The 21583-nt window shown below is 50.1% G+C and overlaps 1 protein-coding gene across 2 annotated transcripts in view; it reads right to left on the reverse strand.

Moving 5' to 3' along the window:
• The window catches only part of SCHIP1 (schwannomin interacting protein 1), a 140844-nt gene that overhangs the window by 26452 nt on the left and 92809 nt on the right, over positions 1-21583 (reverse strand). Inside the window, exons 1-2 of one of the 2 annotated variants that reach the window (XM_071812749.1) lie at positions 7189-7206; positions 6582-7085 (exon numbers count right to left, since the gene is read on the reverse strand). In XM_071812749.1, the coding sequence (XP_071668850.1) occupies positions 6582-7067 (486 nt within the window). In that variant the 5' untranslated portion in view covers positions 7068-7085; positions 7189-7206. Of the gene's footprint in view, positions 1-6581; positions 7086-7188; positions 7207-21583 lie in introns of those variants that run through there. The other variant, XM_065844784.2, reaches the window with a different exon arrangement.

The following is a 21583-nucleotide window of genomic DNA, read 5'->3' on the forward strand; positions in this document are numbered from 1 at the left end:
GGACTTATTTAAGGGCCACCAGCACAGCCCAGAAGATCCCTCTCTAGATGCCGCTTCCAACACCAGGTTATGGCAGCAGCATCACTTGGATCACTCGGATGCTCCAAGTTCACCTCTGCAGGAGATGGGGACCCAGCTTCACCCCACTGACATGAATTTTACTGATTTTTTTGCTGTTAGGAGTAGGAGAAACGATGCCCAGAACGCAGCCAGAACCCAGTTCTTTCTTTTCAGTTTCTACTGAAACTTTACACAAAAGTAGCCGAGTATTGCGCTTGGTGTTCCAACCAGCAGCCGGTTAAACGCAAAACCACCTTAAATCCAGGCGGAGAGAAATAAGGAAATAAACCACGACAACTCTTGCTCTCCATATCATTGCTGCCCCATTTCTGCTGTTAACATCAACACACATGGTAAGGTTTTGGGGGTAATTAGAGGACTATTTAAAATACTTCTCCCTGACAGCCCCAGGACCACCCGCCCATTGGGACAAGGGGGTTGCTCCGAGCTCAGCAAACCCCAACTTGCCATTCCGGCTCCTCCGGCAATCTCTGCCTGGTTAGACTTCAACCCTATCGCTTTCTGCTCGCCACATGTATTTTATTACCTTTCCTAAGCACCTGCGAGAGTTTGAGGGCCTGGCGAGTTTAATCCTTGCTCCTGAAAGGCTTTGTCAGCAGCAGCTCTGGCGGTCGCTACCGGGATGGAGCTTTTGGGTTCTCCTCGGTACATCTGCAATGTGGTTTGAGTTGTAGCTTCTCTTCGTGTGTTTTTTAAACACCCTCTGCCTGTAATTCCTCTGCATACAGCATTATTTTCCATAGCACCACGTGTTACAGACACCCCAGACGAATCCAGTGCCAGCAACCGCTGTCCTTCAGTAGGAAAAATAACAGGTTTTACCCAGCACAGGGCAATTCTGAGAATTATAAACCCTCTACCTTGCATTTATCACACCCAATGTGCAAGAAACAGATGCATAAGTACACCATTATTATCCTGTCAACAAGCGTTCCTGCTGTCCGCCGCAATTTCAACCTAAGACAGTCATTTATGCCTAAGTGGAATTTGAAATGATTAGCGAAGGCACAGCAGGAGTGGGGTACGCAACTCCAAACTGCACAATCCCTTAGTTTTAACATTATACCAACAAAATTATGTTCTGAGACAATAAAGATCCTGACTTGCGTAAAGGCTCATGTGTCTCTTTGGAAACCCTTAGCATTTGCTACTTAACTACACCCAAGACCAAAAATACTCCTTTAAAATGAACTCATTGGCCTTGTATAGCCAACAAGTACATTAAAGGGGGATTTAGTGTTGCCTGCAACGCCATTAGTATTAAAACAACACGACTTCCTTGGCTGGTTTTAACAATTTCCACATCCCATGTGAACCATGGACTTACCAGTCGGCTGGGAAGCGCTGCCAGCTCAACAGGGTCCATCACCCACAGGAATTCACATGCTAGGAACACGTGGAGAATCGCTCATCAAAACAAGAACCCGTACGTTGTCGCCCCATGTATATAGCATTTTCTTTAATGAAAAGCTTTGCAGCAGCAACGGAGATCAAGTTTTTGCTCACGATTATCAATCACAGGCATTTTGCCTGGCTCAGTTTCTGAAGCAGCAAACATACGCCTTTCCAATGTATGTAATTACCAACGCTCCTCAAGCAACGAGCACTTTAGAGCACCTAGAGATGTTTTCTTAGCTTAATGACATCACACACTTTGGCAGGATCATTAATATCTTGCCAGCCTCATCTAACCTTTGAGCTGGGTGGAAAGCGGCCAAAGTACAGGGTTGCTTGGATTTCCCCACGGCAGAACATGCAACGACGCATCGCCCGCTACGATGGAATCACAGCATCATGTTGGTTGAAAAAGACCCTCTAGATCATTGAGTCCAACCACTAACCCAGCCCTGGCACTGCCCCATGTCCCTGAGAGGCTCATCTCCACGTTTTGAACGCCTCCCGCATTGGTGACGCATCCCGCAGATCCCACACCCAGGGATGCTGTGGGGACACCAGCACAAAGCAAACACAAACGCCTGGTTTGATGGAAATTACAGTGTTTTCCACTGCTAAAAGGTTTGGTTTTCATGTCGGTTGAGCCCCAAAGCAAACGAACTGCCCCGAAGAACCTCTCTCAGCATGACTATGACTTTCTTCAGTTGCCTAATGAAGAGTTAAACGATCCAATTGAGTGGGTAAAAGAGCCATCAGGTGGAGAGAGGTGATCATGCTGGGACTTTATGCTGTAGAAATGACAGAAATGCAATTTCCTACAAGCCAGGAGTTTGATTTTGGAAATTATTGTGTCAGAAGTTAATGCACCGACAGTTCTCGTCTGGGGAAAATTGCTCTCAGGCACTAAACCCCTGGCTGCTATTTCCCACTCGCAACACTCGCGGCCAACATTGAACATCGCCTAGGGATGAAGAACCTTGCACTTTCATCCCATGCTGTAATATACACTTCAAATTCATCTCAAATTTTCAGCAGTCATGAGAGAAGACACCAATAAAGCCCCCGGCAGAAGAAACAGATCTTTATTTGGTGCGTGCTAACTTCCATCCTATTAACTTTTGGCATCTCCCGCTAGCCCTTAAAGGCTTTCGCAGAGGTTTCCAACCTGCACTGCCAAAGATACCAGGTAATTGGCATCTGTCTGTCTCAACAGTGTGTGTAGGAACACTTTAGTGATGAAAAGGGAAAATACAACCAGGAGCCTTTTGCAGAAGTACTGGAAGCCGCAGGGATGAGCTTTTACACCACTGCCTGCAATAAACCTGCTTTGTGGACAGCAAAATTCATCCAGCAGTGCCATCCATCCACAGACTGTCACAAGCACCCAAGTCTCGTTACAGGGGTAAGTCATCTGGCTGAGCCATTTCCTCTCCTGCAAGTGTTTTTTTAATTGACTACGGAATTTGCAGATATTCTTTTCAGCAAACACATCCTATTGATTGCAATTACCATCCTTGGAGATGCAATGGAAAGAATATTAAAACCATTAGCGCTGATTTGGATTTTATTAGAGCCATTAGCGAAACGGCAAGCGGAGCGCCGCTGCTTCCCGAGCGCCTCGACAGCTCCTAAGCGCCATAAATCATCTCATGGCACATTTGTTACCGCCTCGGATACAGCCAGGAGTTGAGCAAAGGGAAGAAAACGGGGGCGGCGGGTTTCCTGCGGCTGGGTGATGAGATTGGTCCGAGCAGCTTTTTGACGAGCCTTCTGAGCATCGACTGCCTTCGGAAAAGGTGTCATTTCTTCTCTTGGGTGGATGTCCAGCAAGCTCGAGAGCTGTCTAACACAATCCCTTGGGTTTGCATGTGTCAGAGAGAGCTCGCAGGCAGGTAGAGCTGCCCCAAAAGACAGAAACCCCCGGGAACGCAGAACGTGCTGATACCCACACAGTGCGAGTACCCACCTGCCTCAAAGGCAAGAAACATTCAGCCCACTGCAGTGCCTGAAATCAGTGGTTCCAAGTGTGTTTTTTAAGTGTCTCAGTCCCATCTCTCAGCAGATTCGGTCACAGCGTGAGGCCCCATAAAATGACACAGCAGCTGGGTGAAGTTCAAGGGAGCAGGAACATCATAGAGTAAGTTCAGGCCCCGTGTCACAATCAAACTGCAGCTCCAGAAACGGCCACAGAATCATTTTGGTTGGAAGAGACCCTGAAGACCATCGAGTCGAACCATAACCGAACTCTAGCACCAAACTATGTCTCTAAGAACCTCATTTCATCCTTGCTTCTGGGGAAGGAAGGACGGAAACATCCTCCATTTCTAGACATCATGTCCCCATGGGTACCTGGCCCGCGTGAACCCCGTCAGAGCCACCAGACTGACGTGGCGTTAGGGACCCGGGTGGCCTTATGGCAAGCCCACATCTTGAGAACAACCTGCCCATGGACACAGCATGGCCGGGACGGACAGACCCACAACCTGGCATCATCCAACCTGGCTGCTCCCGCCTCACCAGCATCATTCAACGGGGCTGCTGAAGCCCAGCAGAAGTCACCAGCCTCCTCCTGAACGCCCCTGGTAGGAGCTTCTCAGCCACCATCCCCCTGTTTGTGACCTGAGGAACCAGCCTTGGTCCTCACGGCTTCTTCGTGTTGTGTAATTGCACCTGGGAGCTAAACAACAACAGCCATTCCCACATCATTCATATCCACTTTCTCCAGCCTTCCCAGACTTGGAGCAGATCTCTGCACGTACAGATGCGACTGAAGGTCCCTCTTCAGCTGAAACGTTTTATTTAGTCCAGCTGCAGCCCTCCCGGCCCCTCCTTGCATTTCCTTGTCTAGAAAACCTCCTAAAACCTAAAGCTGAAGCCAGATGGAGCCTTGATGGGACATTCCTGCCCCAGAGAGGAGCCTCTACCCTACCTCCTCCTGAAGCATGAGAAAAATCAAGTAAATATAGGTACCGAGAGCAGAAAAAATTCCCTATTTCTGTAATTTCACAGGAGTTGCTCAGGATTTTTTAATGTTCCAAAGAAGAACATCTACGCTGGATTCCTATTAACACAAACCAGCCCAATAAACACCGCCACCCAAAGCAACATTTTCCACTTCCACAGCACATCCCTGGTGACGAGATCACTTCAGATTACACTAGCCAAGGCCTATAATACCCAAATTGCCCTTTTTCTGATATAGCCTGCTAGAAGTTGGAGCAAGCCAGTCCATCTTCTCTGTAGTTGCCTCCGGGCTGGTTCCACTTCACGATTTTCATGTTTACAAACAGTTGGGCTTCCAGCAGGGCAAGGCAAGGTTTTGTTATAAATAGCAAGATACTGAACCGCAGGAAAATGTCAGAGGCAGAAAAAAAGAAATAAAATAAAAAGAGACATTTTCTCTTCAATCTGGTTTTAGTTGGCCCTGAAGGTACAAGTCCCTGTAGCTCGTTGGTGATACAGACACAGCCCAAATCACGCGGGAGGGGACAGCGGTGCCACAAGGGACATCGCACATGAAGAGCCTCTTTCCAGCTGAGTCTGGAATTCCTCCTCCTCCTCCTGTGTGCCAGGAGAATGGGAATCCCGGCCTTGCAGGAGCGAAGATAAAGCTGGGAAAGCAAATTGAAAGCCGCCTTGTTGCGGTGCCTCCAGGACCACGGGCTGGGTGAAGGGTTGAGGAAAGTCTCTCCAGGACCGCATACAAGGAAAAACTCATCTCTGGAAAACTCCAGTTGCTTGTGAGAGGACTGGCAGCTCAGCCCTCCCCATGGGAGATGCTCTCAAGGTGCTGGGCTCCTCGGTGCCCAAACCTGGGTGTCCGTGGTGGTTCAGAGCGGCTCCACGTGCTGGTGAGGAGCACTCGGGCTGCACGACACAGCCCGCAAACCCGGACTCTGGGCAGGACAAGTCGGGACGTGAGGCAGACGTGAGTGACAACAGCGGGAGGGAGGAGGAAAATCCTCAGAGAGGTGAACAGGCAAAATTCCTTTGGTGACACCTCACCTGGTTAAGCACATACCCGGAGGCGAAGACTTTCCAGCCCCACGGATGCTGCCAGCAGCTCGGCGTGGAAGGAGCTTACCAGATAACGCTGTAGAAATAAGCTCCCAAACCACAAAATGAGCTGCCTTTTTCTTTTTTTTTTAAGCCAGGTTTCTGTACAAATGACTGTAATTAAGGATGTTACCTGTCAGTTCCTCAGGGCACTGAGGCCACAGTGTTCAGGCTTTGGAAAAAATTGTCCTGCGTGGCAGCTGTCCCACTCCTCATCAGCCTATTCATCACATCCAGCACCCACCCAGGTTTCTCACCGATTAGTTGAAATTCAAGGATTTAGGGGGAAATCCCCACCTCCCTGAGCCAGATGACTTCACAGGAAGTAAGGGGATGGGATGCCTCATAAGAAAGAAATCACAAAAAAGATGAAGTGCGCCAGCAGCGAGGCTGGAGGGCGTGGGTGGTGAGGCACACATTTCTCATCACGTGTGTCATCACAGCCAAGGGCTCCTGCAGCGGTTTCAGGAGATTTTTGTAGATTCCTTGCAATTCATACATTATGGAAGAGCCTCCACCAGCGCGGTGCCACAGGCACGTGTGCAGTGCTTGTTCATGTAACCGTCGTTGCGGTTTGCAGCTCAGAAGTTACACACAATTTCTAAAACACTCAGTAGATAACATGAGCACTTAACAATTTACAGGTTTTTCTGTAAAAACGCGTCTGAGGGTTTCATCTCAGCTGACACTGGGTTCTCAACATCCCTTACAGAAGGACAACATCCACCAGCAGCCTGCCCCCAGCCAGCAGAAAAGCTGCTCTTCCTCAGCCTCTCCAATGGAAAACCAGGGCTGGCGGAGCCACCTCGCTCCCCAGCACAGCAACCAGCGGAGCAACCACCCCCCCCGAAGATGCTCTGGGAAAGTTCCGTCCTCCGGTGTCCCGCTTCCCCGGAGCCATCGGGCTGGGGGCCACCCATCCCCCCGAACCGCGACCCCACACCGCCCCAGCGCCACCGGGGGAGAACGTCGCCCCGCGGAGCCCCCGCACGGAGTCACCGCCCCGGGGCGAACCGCGCCCGCCGCCCGCTCCTCCCGTTCCGACTCACCGAGGCGGGGTTCGCCCGCTGGCCCCGCTCCTGTTCCCGGCACTGCAGCCCGGCCAGGTGCCTCTCCAGGGCCGCCCAGTCCATGGCCGGCGGCTGCGGTTCCCGCGGGGGCTGCGCCGCTCCGCTCCGCCGCGCCCGCCGCCCGCCCGGTCCCGCCGCCCCGCCGCGCCGCCGTTCCTGCGGGGGCAGCGGCGGCGGCCGCTGGTGCTGGTGCGGCCGCGGGCGGGCGGCGGCGGGGCGGCGGGGAGCGGCGGCGGCGGGAGAGCCGCTCCGGCGGGCATCGGGGCAGCGCGGGGGCTCCCGGCGAGCCGGCGGGGAGGGCAGGTAGCCCCCGTCCTCCTCCTCCTCCTCCTCCGAGTCCTCCAGCGCCGCCAGGTCCAGGCTGCTGGGGGACGGCGAGGACTTGCCCTCCGAGCACGGCGTGGCTTTGCTGGAGTTGGACTCCGAGCTGGAGCGGCTGCTGCCGGCGTCGCTCCCTAAATCCATCCCATCCTCCCGGGAGTCCTGCCGGAGAGAAGCGAGAAGGCGCCGTGTCAGAAAAACCACCGGGACCGGCCCTGCCCGCCGGGCACGGGAACCGCCGGCCCGGGGCCGCCCCCCCGCGCACCGGAGCCGGCGCTGCCGCCGCGGGGCGGCCCCGGGCGGGCGGGAGGCGGCGGCCCCGGGGCGGAGCGGGGCGGGGCAGGGGCGGCGCTCCCCGGGGCGGCGGCGGGGGGGCCGGGCCGGGGGAACCGCCGCGGTGGCGCCCGGCGCATCCCGGCACCTCCGGCACCTCCGGTCGCGGTGCCCCGGGCAAGGCCAGGCCTGCGGGAAACGATGTTTTGCCGTAGAAACACGGTTCTTAGCGGGGGAGGAAATCCTTTTGGGAAGGGGGTGGCACACGGCACCATCGCTTTTGCATCAGACTTAGGATGCCCGGGTTTGCGAGGTGGCTTCGTTGTTAATTACAAAGCAAGTGGCATCCTCCAACATGCACCCCAAGGGACACGGGCTCCTGCTACAAATCACTGCTCTGACACTCTCAATTTATTTCCTTTTTTTTTTTTTTTTTAGTAATTTAAAGTAACGAGGTAAGAGCAGCCTATAAATAACTCTGCTAAAAAAAAAATAATCTAGTTTAAACATTCTGGGTCACCGAAGCCGAGTTTAACATGCAGATGTTCCCCCTCCCAAATTCATTTAAAGAAGACCTTTTAAGGTTGCGTGGCCGAAATGAGGAGCATTAATCACACAGAAAAGCACCTTCAATGTGGTATTTAGGAGATACAGCAGCACCCAGCCAGCCTCTGAGCTTTGGGTGGCAGATCCCTATAGACCAAACCCAGCAGATACAGCAGGTGAGAGCATAGGGGATGGTAAACGTCAGAGGGAGAGCTAGCACCTAGTTGTAATTATAATTAAATTCAAACGTTTAATCGGAGTTTATTTTTTGGCAGAAATAGGGAAAGCCACGTAGGTCCAGCCTGGGTTTGTCAGTTCTGCCAAACAGGGTAAAGGGAGAAGGGGAAGGAGGGAAACATCTGCAGCCCATTAACCCCTGGGATTTTTGAACTCGTTGCTATGCAGCTGGTCACCCGTGGGGTTCCAGACCTGCGAGGACACGCCTGCTCCACCGGCTTACGAGTCTTATTCGACATTCATCTCTTTGGCAGCAGAGACCAAGTGCCACAGAGGGTCAGGATCTCAGTCCCAGAAACTCCTGCACTTGGCGGGAGCAAGAGTTAAACCTCCATCCTGGAAATGGATTATATTGGCAAAACATTTGACCAGTTAGGCATCTGTAAAGTTAGGAAGGGAATGGCGTTTGACATACTTTCCGGGGTGTCATTCTTTACTTGAGTCTATTTTAATGTCACTGCCACCCCAAGAAGAGAATACGTGCTTAGCCAAGCTGAGGAGCTGCCTCTTGGCTCCAGCCTGGCAGCCACGGGCTGTGGAAAGCTTCATTTATAGGATCTCACAACGGATTAGGAAGATTTCTTGGATGTGGCGAGTGCATTGATAACATCGATGGAAGATGAGAGCGCTCGTCCGCAATGCCCAGGGGAGCGTGATGCGGGTGCAGCCACCTCCGTTGTGAATGTGCCCGTTCCAGGTGGAATGTGGCTGTTTTGGCTGCTGTGACCATCATTCAACCCAAAACAATTGACTCCCCAGCACGGATTTTGTGTCCTGCCAGACCTTGCCAACACCTCCCTGCCTCCAAACCTCTTAGGAGGTTAACAAGAATACATGTTTGATGATTTTCTCTCTTTTTTATTACTATTTTTTTTTCATTGCAGACAGATGCAATAATTTTTAATCTTGTAGTAAGCCCTCTCCATTTCTAATTACGTATGGGGAGTGTATTTCCACTTGACCCTTCACAAGAAGAACCCGGGTATTGATATTCAAAACACATATGTAATTTCTCTCTTTTACAAGCCTACATCAAACAGGTTGCTTCCCCAACGCAATGAAAAACTGGAGTTTCATCAAAATTTTAAAGGGTGGAGAGTGTGAACACAAGCCCTCGCAGATGAAAGAATGTGCTTTACAGTTGTTTCATTCAGCGCAACGGAGGTTTTAATACAAACGAGACTCGTTGAGTTTATTCTGAAACACAACTAGATCATTAAAAAAGAAGATGTTGCTTTCATGGAATGAATGCAGGTTTAAAAGCCAGTTTACTTATTATCATAAGGTATTGTATTTATTCCATTTTACTGTGGCCTGTGGGTGCCTTTGGTTGAAACAGGACCATGCTCCTCATAGCGAATGCGTTTGTGCCTCTTACCTCTGCAACCTGGAGCTCACTGAGAGCTCCAGATTAGACCCTTAATTGGCCTAAGGCAACTGTATTTACCTAAGAAGTCTAACTGGGGTTTCTTGGGGTTTTAATTGACTTTTACACAGATCTGAGCACTGCCACGATGCAGGTGGGGATTGCCAGGGAAATGATGCTGCCCTGAGATCGCACAGGAACGTGCGGTTTCCTCCAAACACAAAGAATCGATACTTCCCACCACCCCTGAAAAGGAAAAGGACTGCGCTGAGACCAATGCCCATTTCCTTTTCCCACTACAATCCTCCCCTAAGTACGTCTGGTTTTCGTCATCCCATGGGCACGAGAAAGGCTCCTCAGCATTTGCCTCAAGTCTGCCCTGGACCCCAACGCTCCAAAAATCAGATGGCAAATATACTCCTTGGCGCTTAAACTGGCCATTTGTATTCAGGTTTTGGTTGGGTTTGGTTTTTTTTGTTTCCTTTTTGTGTGTCCGTCCTTGCTGACCTCGCCGTGGAGGTATTCTAATCTTTCACTACAAATAACGCGTCTGCCAGGTTTTGCACGCAGCGTAAGCCAAGCGCAATAGCTGCGGTTTCTTCTTCCTGAGCCTGCAGGAGCCAGAAGGGCTCCTGGCTCCGTTCACATCCCTGCCTCAGTTCTGAGGCATCTTTAAAATGTTCACCCTGGTAAGCGTTCCCCATCTGAGGAACCACGGCTGTCCCCAACCACGGCTGTCCCCAACCACGGCTGTCCCCAGTGTGCCATGGGGAGGAGGAGGAGGAGGGAGGAGAACCCACAAGCCGCCTTCGTCCGGGTGTCCCTTGGCATCACCATCCCCTGCACACCCCCCAGCCTCTCCCTGCAGCTTGGGATGGGTGTTACACCATTTCCAAGGAAAATAAACCTGCTTTTTTTGGTGTGGAAGAGAGCCTGGTTCCGTCCTGCCTGCAGCGCACAGATACCATGGTGACAGACACCTTCCAACATTCCAAAAGCAAACAGGAACTCATGAATTTGTGTTTTAAGGCCAAATTATATATAGGAGCACCACATGCTTGACATCTGTCGCTGTTTCCTATTAGTACCCGTCGCTTGATTAATCCCCCGCAGCCAGCCGAGCTCCCAGCCAGCACTGGGAGGTGCTGCTCACGCTTTCTAGGTGCTATGGGAGAGATTTAACAAACTCCTTGGTGATGCAGCCCTGGTTTGCTGCCTGCCTGAGCCATGCCAAGCCATGCCAAGGTGTGCCAAGCCATGCCAAGATGTGCCAAGCCATGCCAAGATGTGCCAAGCCATGCCAAGATGTGCCAGCCTCCCACACACATCTCGCAGCAGGACAAGCCGTGCCAAAGTCCCACCACCAGCTACCAGAGGGGTTGGGGACAACTGTGGGAGGATGGAGCCCCAACCTGGGGCCATTGGGCTGTTCTCCTCATCACCTTCAGCTGCAGTTGTTGTCATTGAGGTATTTTCCCAGGTGATGCTCAGAGCCCCAGATACACATTAGTGCCTCTAAAATCATTTCTGCAGACATCAGAGTAGGCAGGGGAATGAGAAAAGGTCACGTTTAAGCTCCGATGCTGCTGGGAAAAGGAATGTATCACTCACGCAGAAGTGATGACTGCCATGTCTTTATAAATATACCTGTATACAAGGTGCTGTTCCCCCCACCAGCTCTCCTTGGTGCCGTGTCCCACAGGCTGTACCTGCATCTCTGCCATCTCTTGCTTTGGTTTATTTTTCCCCTACTCTAACTTTTTAAATACTGACCGCAAGGTCTCACCTGTAAGATTTTCCCACCTCGTGGGATTTCTGCTGTTGTGGGAGCAGCCGTGATCAAACCCAACCGGGGCTTCTTGCATCGGCTTGGGACGAGTGAAGGAGCGCTCAGCAGCGCTCGCTCCTCAGCCCTGGGATGGGATTTTGCTCAGCATTTTGGTTTCAGGTGGTGTTCAAGCCCCATTTAGGTGCTATGGGGCCGGCAGTTTACATCCCCATCCAGTAACCAAACCAGAAAAGGAAGAAAACGAGATTGCTTTGGCTTGAGAGTAGCAGGGGAAGAGCCTCGTGATAAAAAATGCTAGAGAACGGTCTAGAGATCGGAACAGAAATCCTGTGGCTGCTTCAGAGGATCAATATTTGAGAACAGCGGGTGCACATCCAGACGCTGCCGCAGCTCCTGCCCTGTGGCCCTCAACACCTTCACAAACTCATCAGAACAACTCAAGCAGCCAAATACTCTCACGTGCTGCTGACTCACAGCATCCCATAGGAACTTGAATTGCATCTGGTTTTTCAACCACTTTTTTTTCTGATTTACTACTGCTTATTAATAGATAGAGGTTTGTCTTCCCTCTGGAAATCAGAAATACCCAACTGCAGTCCCTCTGCTCTCAGATTTATCCCCATCACAGGCCGTGACCCCGATGGTTTGGCTTTGAGATGTAGAAGCACAGGGATGCTGCATTGCTCCATGTTTCCCAGCCAGCCCTGCGCATCCCCACAACTGAGACTCTGCCAACAAACCAAACACACGTCACCCCCAAAACACATATAATAATGCAATTGAATGTAAAAATTAACCGGGTGGGGTGCTCACCTGCAGCCTCGCACGTGGCTGCAAGCAAAACCTTCGTAGGAATCGTTTCTGTTTGGATTTGCAGGTTTAACTATTTAAATTTAGCAAATTAATCCTCTGCTTAATTTAGAGGAGGGATAAGGGGGGGGTGGGAATTGCATGAGGCAGCAAGAGTGTGAGTGATTAGGCTCTCATTAAAGCTCTTCTGCTGGCAGAGGAGGTGATGGAGGTGGAGAGGGATAACAGCAGCGTCTCACAACTAATCCCCTTCTTAGGTTGTGTTCATCTTTTTTGGCTCTGTCAGGCCCTGGTTTCCCATGCTGGGATTCGATTTCTACAGCAAGAAGAGCTGCTGGGATGGCTCATCCCCTGCCAGCGTTTCCTCAGCTACAGCAATACAGAGGCTGCAAAAATGGGCATCGCTGGTGTCCTAACGCACCCCTGCAAGGGCCGCTCGGTCTCCGATCCTTCACACAACTTCAAGGATAATTAAAAAGAAAGTCTCTGTTCAAACTGTTTTTCCTCTAAATAATTTGCTGTGGGCTGGAGGATGAATGGAAGGGCAACCTCAGCTTTTTATACGACCTCTCACACATATCTTAGTTAACTCTTTCTATATGACCAAATTCAATGACAAATTCACATCCTGACATGTGGAGAATACTCAGAAAGAAAACCACGGGGTTAAAGAAGAAGGCAAGGGCCCACCTTTGTTTTCAGCAGCACTCAGCACATCTTCCTGCTTCTTGGTGGATTATGAAGGAGAAAACAAGGAAGGAAAAAAAAAATCCCCTTAAATTAAAATTATTTCTTGACCATTTTAATATGGTAGAGCAGAAAACTGCTGATACCTCTTGAGATCTGTGGTTCAGAAGAGCAAAGCGGCCGGCCAGGAGAGTTAAATTTATTCCCAAACACTGTGAAATGTGCTGATCCACACACCAGAGGGTTTATCACGGCTCCAACAAAGTGGGGGGGGTCACCACCTGAACGTGTTTAAACTGAAATGATGCTGAAATCAGTTGAAAGCGAATCCTGCCTCCTTGCTTTAACAAAGGTGCATTAAAGGCAATTACCAAAAAATCCCCTTTGAGAAGTAAATGGGTTGCAATTAAGTTATTACACCGGCAAACGTGTCAGTACCTTAGGAAACCTCATGGTCATCCCTCCTCCTCCCCTCAACCAACCAGAAAAACACTCCCTGTCCCATATTTTCCCAACAAGGACAGGTTGCTGGGGTTGATCGATGCTTGGGGAGGGTTTTAATTCCTCTTTGCTTTTGCTGTCTGTCCTGGTGCTGCTTTCCCTGTGCCCGTTCCCATCTGGCAGGCACAGGAGGGCCAGTAAAACGCTCAGGGTAAATAAAAAAGCCAAAGTCAATCGGGATCCTCCTTATCTGTCCAAAGGCCTCTGGAATTTGGTGTAATCATCAAGAAAAAAAAAAGCCCTTTTATAAACCGTTTTCAAAGCCACGTGAGGAAGGAATGCAAGGAGGGAAATAGCTGAAATATTTCAAATGCGTGAGTCCACAGCAGCGCTGCCCTATCTTAATACTTACGTTGGTTGGCCTAAACATATTAACTCAGGAATTTCAGCATGTGCAGAGTGTTTCTGCACAGAAACCTCTCCTGTTTGTGATATTTAGGGCACAACCCCTGCAGGGGTGAGGGCAGCGGGAGGAACTGGCCCCTTGATTAAATTTCAACGAGGAGAGTGATGTTTGCCTCTGGTTATCCTGTTAACACAACTTAACAAAGCAGGCAGGACAGGGCTCAGCTCCATCACTATCGCAGCAGATGTTGTTTAGGGCAAGAACCAGGAATTTCTCCCAACTTTTCATCACACCCTGTGCAATCCAGTCCGCTCTCTGATTTAAGGCTGAGAATTCGTTCTCTAGGACCGTAAATATCTTATAGGGAATCATTTCTTGCCCAAACCTATTAAATGAAATTCACAGAAAATGGTTTGGAAACGAAATTTAAGACATTCCTTATGCAGCCAGACAATCTCTTCCCGTGAATAATGTTTACTGAGAGGTTTTACCTTTCGCCACTCTTGGTTCAGTCCAGCTCAGGGGTGGGTTCAGGTTACACATAAATAGGCCCAGCTTAAAGCAGCCAAACTTTGGGACACGGAGGAAACCTTTGGGAAGGTGCAATTCCTGCTGGAAGAGCTGCAGGTGCCCTTCAAAGTGGGGATCAGGTTCCATCAATCTGCTCAATTACCATTTAATTTGGAGTCTACAAGTGTTGCTGATGCCCAGTTTCCCATGAAGGGCAATTATCTTTTGTTATTTCTTTGTATCTTTACGAGCCCATTTACATTTAGATGCAGTTCAGGTTTACAGGAGCACATGCTGCTGCTTCGCTTTTCTCTAATATTTCATGATATGCTTAATACAGCGGCTGTAGCAACGCAATATTAACACAGCAGCTCAATAAACAGGCTGAGAGTGAACTGCTTCTTAGGTTTTTTTGTTTCCTTGGTTTTCTCCTTCTAAATTTCATCATCCCTTGTGTCACAGAAGACTGAACAAACTGCTAATAAGGAAAGGCCGGGCAAGCCTTATCTGTTATCAAACCTAAGAGCTCTGCACTCATTCAAAGGCCGGTTTTTGGCTTTTTACCCACTTAGTTTTGCAAAACATACTGGAGAGCCCATGGCCACAGATTCCTAACGTACCACATTAGGAGTCTGGTCACCTGGCACTGGGAGGTATTTTGGTACTCGTTTGTATTCAAAGTAAGAAATGTAACTTTGGAAAAAGAAAAAACCCCAAATCTACATGACATGCAAAACCGGGGAAGATAAAATCTGTAACTACAGCAAATGTAGCTGTGAGGAAACAAGCCCTCTTCCCTGATGATGAATTATACTTTGCTCGCAACAGATGCAGATCTTCATATTTGTTTCCTGCATAAATCTACATATTAGCCTGAAAGCAACTGTACGTGCTTTGTTTTGCCGCGGTTCCATCACTCGCGGCTCTTTTCAGCCGCTGGAGTGTGGGGCCGCCCAGCGCAGCTTCGCTCCATCCAACAGTCCCATTTTGTGGCTTTTCTGCCCCAAAATCCCAGCGAGGGAGCGGGCGGACACTGACCACGCAGACACTGTGATGTCCGTTCTTCCCTTGGTCACCGGTCCCTGGGGATGGGCAGAGCACCCCCGAAATGGGGAGGGATGCGCGGGGTGGGCGTTGTGCCCCCAAACCCGGAGGCAGGAGCTGCTGCCAGAGCCACGGGGCTTCTTCTGCAATTTGATTTATTCCGCCTATAATTTATTTTGCCTCGGGGTCCTTATTCCTGGAGAAAAACTAGAAGCGGGGGCATGTCCTGTGGTGCGGGTGGTGGGAGGAATATTCTGCCATCCCAGCCAGAAAAGGTGAAAATGAGAGGTACCAAATATAATTATCTCATTAAACGGCGAGCCCATTTTTTCAGCTTTTCTTAATCTTGTTTAACACCATTGGTGTCAAGTTAAATTATTTTTAATCGTTTTTACAAAACGCGCCTGATGAATTTATGGCTCTCTCTACAGGATCTCCTGGAACATAATTCTCCGAGAGAATTTATTTTGCTCTCCTCTAAGGAGTCTTATTTAATATCTGTGCGCTGGAAATTGAAGCGACGAAGCAAGCAAACAGTTACTGTGGTGTTTTGTTAATGGGAGCAGCCTTGTCCTACAGCCCCAATGAGCATCTCGACCCGCATAGGCAAGAGCTTTGCTGTCCCGGAGCCTGTTGTTATCCCCACCGATAAACAACCTTTACTGGCGCTGCTGGTGGGTCTGTCCATGCGGGGAAGTCAGTGGTGCTGGTGACAGCAGAGAGGACGTGGGGACCGACAGCCCCTGGTCCCTCTGGTCCTGCAAAGCCACCAAGCCAAAGCCATTTCCATGGCAGAAAGGCCCCACGGTTTGCAGGGACAGATTGATGCTTTTTTAATGAAAAACTGAAAATCCTAAAGCGCTCTTTCCCAAAGCTCCCGCCGCGGAGCAGCAAGTGGAGGGGACGCTGCTGAATTCGGCGCAGGGGAAGACGGCAAAAAATAGAAAGCGAATTGCTGTGACCTATTACTCCAGAGAAAAGATCTATTTCTGATGCATGCACTATTTAAGCAGAGAGGCTGCTGGCTAGGCTCAGCCTCTAACCCACTTAGGCAAAGCTTCAGGCGCAAAGCAACGTCACTGCTTATTCACCGGTGACACAGCGGGACAGAACAACACCCACCCGCGTTATCACAGAGGGGACAGCACGGGACATATTTAAAAGCCGGATTATCGGTGCACAGGGATAATCTCCGGGTTTCTAGGCAGGTTACGGGTCCTTAGTGTGAGCTCTGAGCTCGCTGGGATGGGAAAGCACGTCCCCTGCGGTCCTGGGGACACTGGACGGCCAACATGCGCTCTGTGCACTGGACAGCACGCTCTGTCTCAGTAAGGAACGGTGATGGATGATACCGTCCTTTATGTGAGCCCACAGGGCCAGGATTATCCCTGACACCAGCTCTCAGTGTTCCCCGACCTGACCCTGCAAAGGTGAAAAGCTCAGGATGATCGAGATGTTATTGCTCAGGGCATCTCCCCCATCCTATTCCCAGCAAGGCTTTTAAGGTGCAGGATGGAAACTGAGACCCAGGTGCTCACTCAGGAATCGGCATTAGGGTTACGCTGTGTCTAACAGGAACCACTGGCTCCCAAACACATTCAGTTCCCTACAGTCACTCCAGGATAATATCTTGTAGAAACCAACTCTACCTATTTAAATGCCTTAATAATCAACACTCCAAGTGCAGGAGTTCAGAGGTAGATTTAATCCAGCTCTTGAGAGCTTTATCTGTTTATTTTACAGAAACTCCATCTCCAGCTCTTCCTGAACTGCCAAGTGGGTGGGCTGGGTATTTCTGCAAGAAAGCGTGGGACCCACATTTGCATTTCTCTGCAGGAAAGCCGGGCAGCAGAGCTAAGGCACAGATGCACCTTTCAGCACTGTAAAGCCTGATCCTACATTATATGGAAGAAAAAACCTGAAGTTGAGTCCCAAGACCAACCCAGACTATATAAAGGGTAGTGTCGCACGTCACCGCACGTCCCTGTGGCCAACCCTGCAGCCAGGGCTTTGGCAACAGCCTCTCGCTGTGGTTTTTCCCATTGGAAGTGGAAGTTGATGAAACAGAAAGTGAATAATCCTCTTAGCGGGGCTGGCGCCGGCTGCCATGGCCTGTGCTGCGCTCCAATTAACACCAGCAGCTCAGCCACGCCGCAGGTTTTGTTGTTAATTATGGGAGGGAGGGAGAATGGAGCACGCTTAGCGCACGGCTGCTTGGGCTGGGAGAAAGGACACGTCCTAAAATAACTCACGGGGAAAAACCCATCATTAACGCCTTGAAAGCTGCGCTGAATCGCCACCAACCCTGCGATGGGGGATGGACCCCTCCGGCCACCCCGGGGCGGTGGGGACGTGTCCCCAGTGCCCCTGCTCACAGGGCTCACCACAGACACCCCCTAGGACACACTCCTGAAACCCCAAATCTGCTTTCCCCTGGAGCTGGCAGGTCTGGAAATGTCCCCAGGTGTCCCCTGTGCACCCAGTGCCAGCAGCGTGACTGGAGCTCAGCTTTCGCTTTGCTCCCCAAACCGAATCCATTTCCCATCCTCATCAAAACCCTTGCAAAACACAGCTCAAGCCTTGCTGCCACTTTGATTTTGGAGTGGGAAGCCAACCCCGTCACTTTTCAAAGTTGACATTTTATCTACAGCTATTCTTTCAAACAGAGGGTTGCAGAGTACCTTGGGTTTTAGGAATGCAATTTCTGGGGTCTCAAAGCTGTGCTGCTTTCAAAGGAAAAACCTCGTTTGCTTGTTTTAAACACAGAATTCAGTTTGCAATGAATTTCCTTCTGGAAAAAAGGCAAGAATTCCCTCCCAACCATGTACAAGATGAGACGGGACCGGAGCCGTCGCATCCTCCTCTCCCTCCAGCCCGGCCGGGGACAGGGACCCATGGCACCCGCTGGTCCCATCTGCCCCACACCCAGACATGCTCATTGTTGTGCTTCTCCAATAATTTTCCTAGACTTTAGCACACTTGATATGTTTTCCATTTGACAGTGAAACCCCGTAAGTAATGAGAACACACTTCAGGTAAAAGATGCCAGGAATCGCTTCAGTAGGCGCAAACCAGCACGTTCCACTGGGCTACCAGGTAAAATTGTGTGCTTAAAACCAGTCTGCGTTGGCCCAAATGCTTAAGAGAGCTCAGCATTGTTACATCCCACAGGAGGAGATTTTTCCCTCTTGTGCTTTTGGGTATTTTGTCGCTCTTTGGGTAGAGATATGTGAATATCTCCGGCAGCCGACACAGTGCAGTTCTGGCAGCCCAGGCTCTGCTGCGGTGAAGCGGATGATGACAGGGATGCCCTGCAAGGACAGCTGAAGAAGGACCTTCCAGAAGCTGATTTTCCCATATTTCCCATATTTCACGAGCCCAGAGGCTTGCGAGAAAAACCAGACCAATGCAGGAGCACAGGCAGCTTATCACATTCAGCTTCCTCCTCTTATCACACTTGTCAAAACAAAAAAATGTGTAATTTTTACATTGCAACACAATCGGAAAGAGATTAAGCTTCAAATAAGATTAGGGGAGCTATTAATTGAATGGAAATTAATAAGTGTGCAGCTTTTGGATGCTGGAGGCTGGAGAAAATGAAAATAACTATGGTGAGGGTGGGAGGAAAAAGCCCATCAAGGGTGGGGCAGGACAGACAGACAGACAGAGGTAGGGATATAAAAACCAGGGCCAGGGACAAGTTGTGTTGTCAGGAGCCCAAGAAATACCCTTTCCCCAGAGTGTGCAGCTGGTTTGCAGAGACTCAGGACCAGAGCTCAGCTTTTCTTCCGGGCAGGGGGTAAGTACAGCGACACTTCTGCTCCACATACAGCTCCAGCATCGCTTCTGCTCCACATACAGCTCCAGCATCTCTTCTGCTCCACATACAGCTCCAGCATCGCTTCTGCTCCACATACAGCTCCAGCATCGCTTCTGCTCCACATACAGCTCCAGCATCGCTTCTGCTCCACATACAGCTCCAGCATCGCTTCTGCTCCACATACAGCTCCAGCATCGCTTCTGCTCCACATACAGCTCCAGCATTGTTTCTCCTTCACGTACAGCTCCGGCATCTCTTCTGCTCCACATACAGCTCCAGCATCGCTTCTCCATGTACAACTTCAGCATCGCTTCTCCTACATGTACAGCTCCAACATCACTTCCCAAGTACAGCTCCAGCATCAGTTCTCCTCCATATACAGCTCCAGCATCAGTTCTCCTCCATATACAGCTCCAGCATTGCTTGTCCTCCATGTACATCTCCAGCATCGCTTCTCCTCCATGCACGGTCCTGCCAGGGCTCGGTCCCGAAGGGCTGTTTCCTCCCCACACGAGTTATTCTGCCTTTCCCTGCTCGTGGAGGGCTGGCTATGCCGAGCAGAGGCCAGCGGTGCCCAGCACAGGCAGAATTATTTTCCCCATGAGCGAGATCGAAGCCATATTTTCCAATCATCAATTTTGCTCAGAATGGTCCAGCTGTTACTGAGAGCACGGTTATGTGAACACGTCCTGTCCAAGTCATTAAAATTAATTAAGTATCACTCCTGTGGCTCCTACCAATGTGGGCAAGAGCCCCATTTACCCTCAGGACCCCAGCTGCTCTGAAGCTGTGGCCCCTCTGAGACACTAAAGACCCAACTTAATTTTATATTTAAAAGCCCACACATTAATATTGAAAAACGAAGGGAGCCAAATCGCACCTTGTCAAACCCTATCCCCGCGTGGTTTCTCTGCTGCCATCGATGCAGTACGGATGGAACATTTCTTTGAGACACAACATATGCACCGAGCGGCTCCTTCCCTCCCGTAAGAGCCACAGGGAGGGAGTTGCAAGATGCTGAGTCACAAATGCAGCCAAACACCAAAAATAACTGATATCTGCAGCCCCTCGCACCTGGGACCTGCAGGTAGACGTGTGCCCATCCGAGCAGAATGTGTTATGGTGAGATATCCAAGTCCTAATACGCTCCTGTGAGGCAATTAAACACTTGCAGGGTCTCACACCCACAGCTTAAAAATGGTACTGGAATAAGTCCCTTTAAAATCTCCAGACACACACGCTAGCGTAAGGTCACACCGAGAAACCCATCAACTGCCCCTGATAGACTCCTCAAGAAAACAGTCTGTGTAAAATTCATCAAATAAAATCAAGTTAAGGTTAAAAATATTGACTTAGGACGAATTAGGATCTCTGTCACGGATCTGGTAGGTTTGCCTGAAATACATCCACGTTGTAGCTGTAGCCGGTTAATAGAAGATGCCCCTGCGAACGCTTCAGACTGGGAGTTGCGATACATTTGATTATGCAAAGCACTTGCTAATACATTTTGCTGCGTGTCCCTGAATATCTCTGCGAGCTGCTGAAAAGCAGCAAGCGATGGGTTCAGGCTGAGCTGGGGCTCTGAAACCAGAGCCACTGAAGTTCTTCACCATCCTTTGGCTTCCTCCCCAGTGCCCATAGAAATCCTGCTGTGCCTGAGCCCCTTCAGACAAGGTACAGGATTTTTCTCCACTTGTATCCATATCATATTAAAAGGGCTCAAGTCCTGATTTTCCTGCTGCATTACAGTCTACACCACCATCTGTAAGGCGGCCAGCCAGACGGGCAGTCAGGCTCTCAGCCATGCAGAATGAGTATTATTTAAAGGATTTGTCTCCCAAACTGTGTTTCTACAGAAAAAAAAAACCCAAAAAGGCACAGCAGAGTGCAGGTTGAAAGCACCCGATTCGCAGCGTACTCACATTCATCTTCCACCCCGGGCTCCTCTTTCAAGCCATTTTTTGGGGATCCAGGCATTCGTGCCCTGTGCCTATGGCTCCGCTCCCTCCTTTGCCTTCCCGCCGCTGGCCATTCCTCCGGGACTTGCCAATTCTAGTTCAAAAACTGACTTTTAATTCATTTGGCAACAAGGATTCTGGCTTCACTCTTCCCAGCAGCTGTCATGTCCCGCCGAAGGAGCCGTGGTGCCAATCGCTTCCAATATAATCTCCTCTCCGAACGACTGAACGATGCTTGAACTCGTCTTAACCCTCCGGATGGACAGAGATCCCTCTGCAATGCCGGGAGAATGCGATGCTGCTCCTTCCCAAAGCCTCCCCTTTTACATGCCTCGACCTTGCAAGGGAAATCCTGTCTCATTTGAATTATTCATAATACTTTCTGTTCTGCCAGCTCCAGCATAGATTTTCAATCATTAATATGTCATGACTTTTTAGCTTTTGGACTTCTTTTCTCCTAAACGACTCACCGCTTAAAAAGATAACGCAATCGCGGCTATATTAATTAGCGTTCCTCTGATTTATTAAGTAAAAAAACCGTCTCCATCCTCATGCACGCCCTTGCTGGTGGGAAATACCACTTGAACAGCTCTGGGAAGAGCGATCGCACCGGCTGGTTGGAGCTAAAGCTGCACAACCCACGTTTGGAGCTCATGCTTTTGGCAGCATTTCCCAACGCTGGTAACAGGAGGCAGGGTGGGCTCCCAGCATCACAAAGAGAAGAAAACCACCCAAGGAAGGTAACTGTGCTGTGAAGTCAATAAAATATCTTG

Source organism: Patagioenas fasciata, chromosome 9 (genome assembly GCF_037038585.1).
Source record: "Patagioenas fasciata isolate bPatFas1 chromosome 9, bPatFas1.hap1, whole genome shotgun sequence".
Lineage (NCBI taxonomy): Eukaryota > Metazoa > Chordata > Aves > Columbiformes > Columbidae > Patagioenas > Patagioenas fasciata.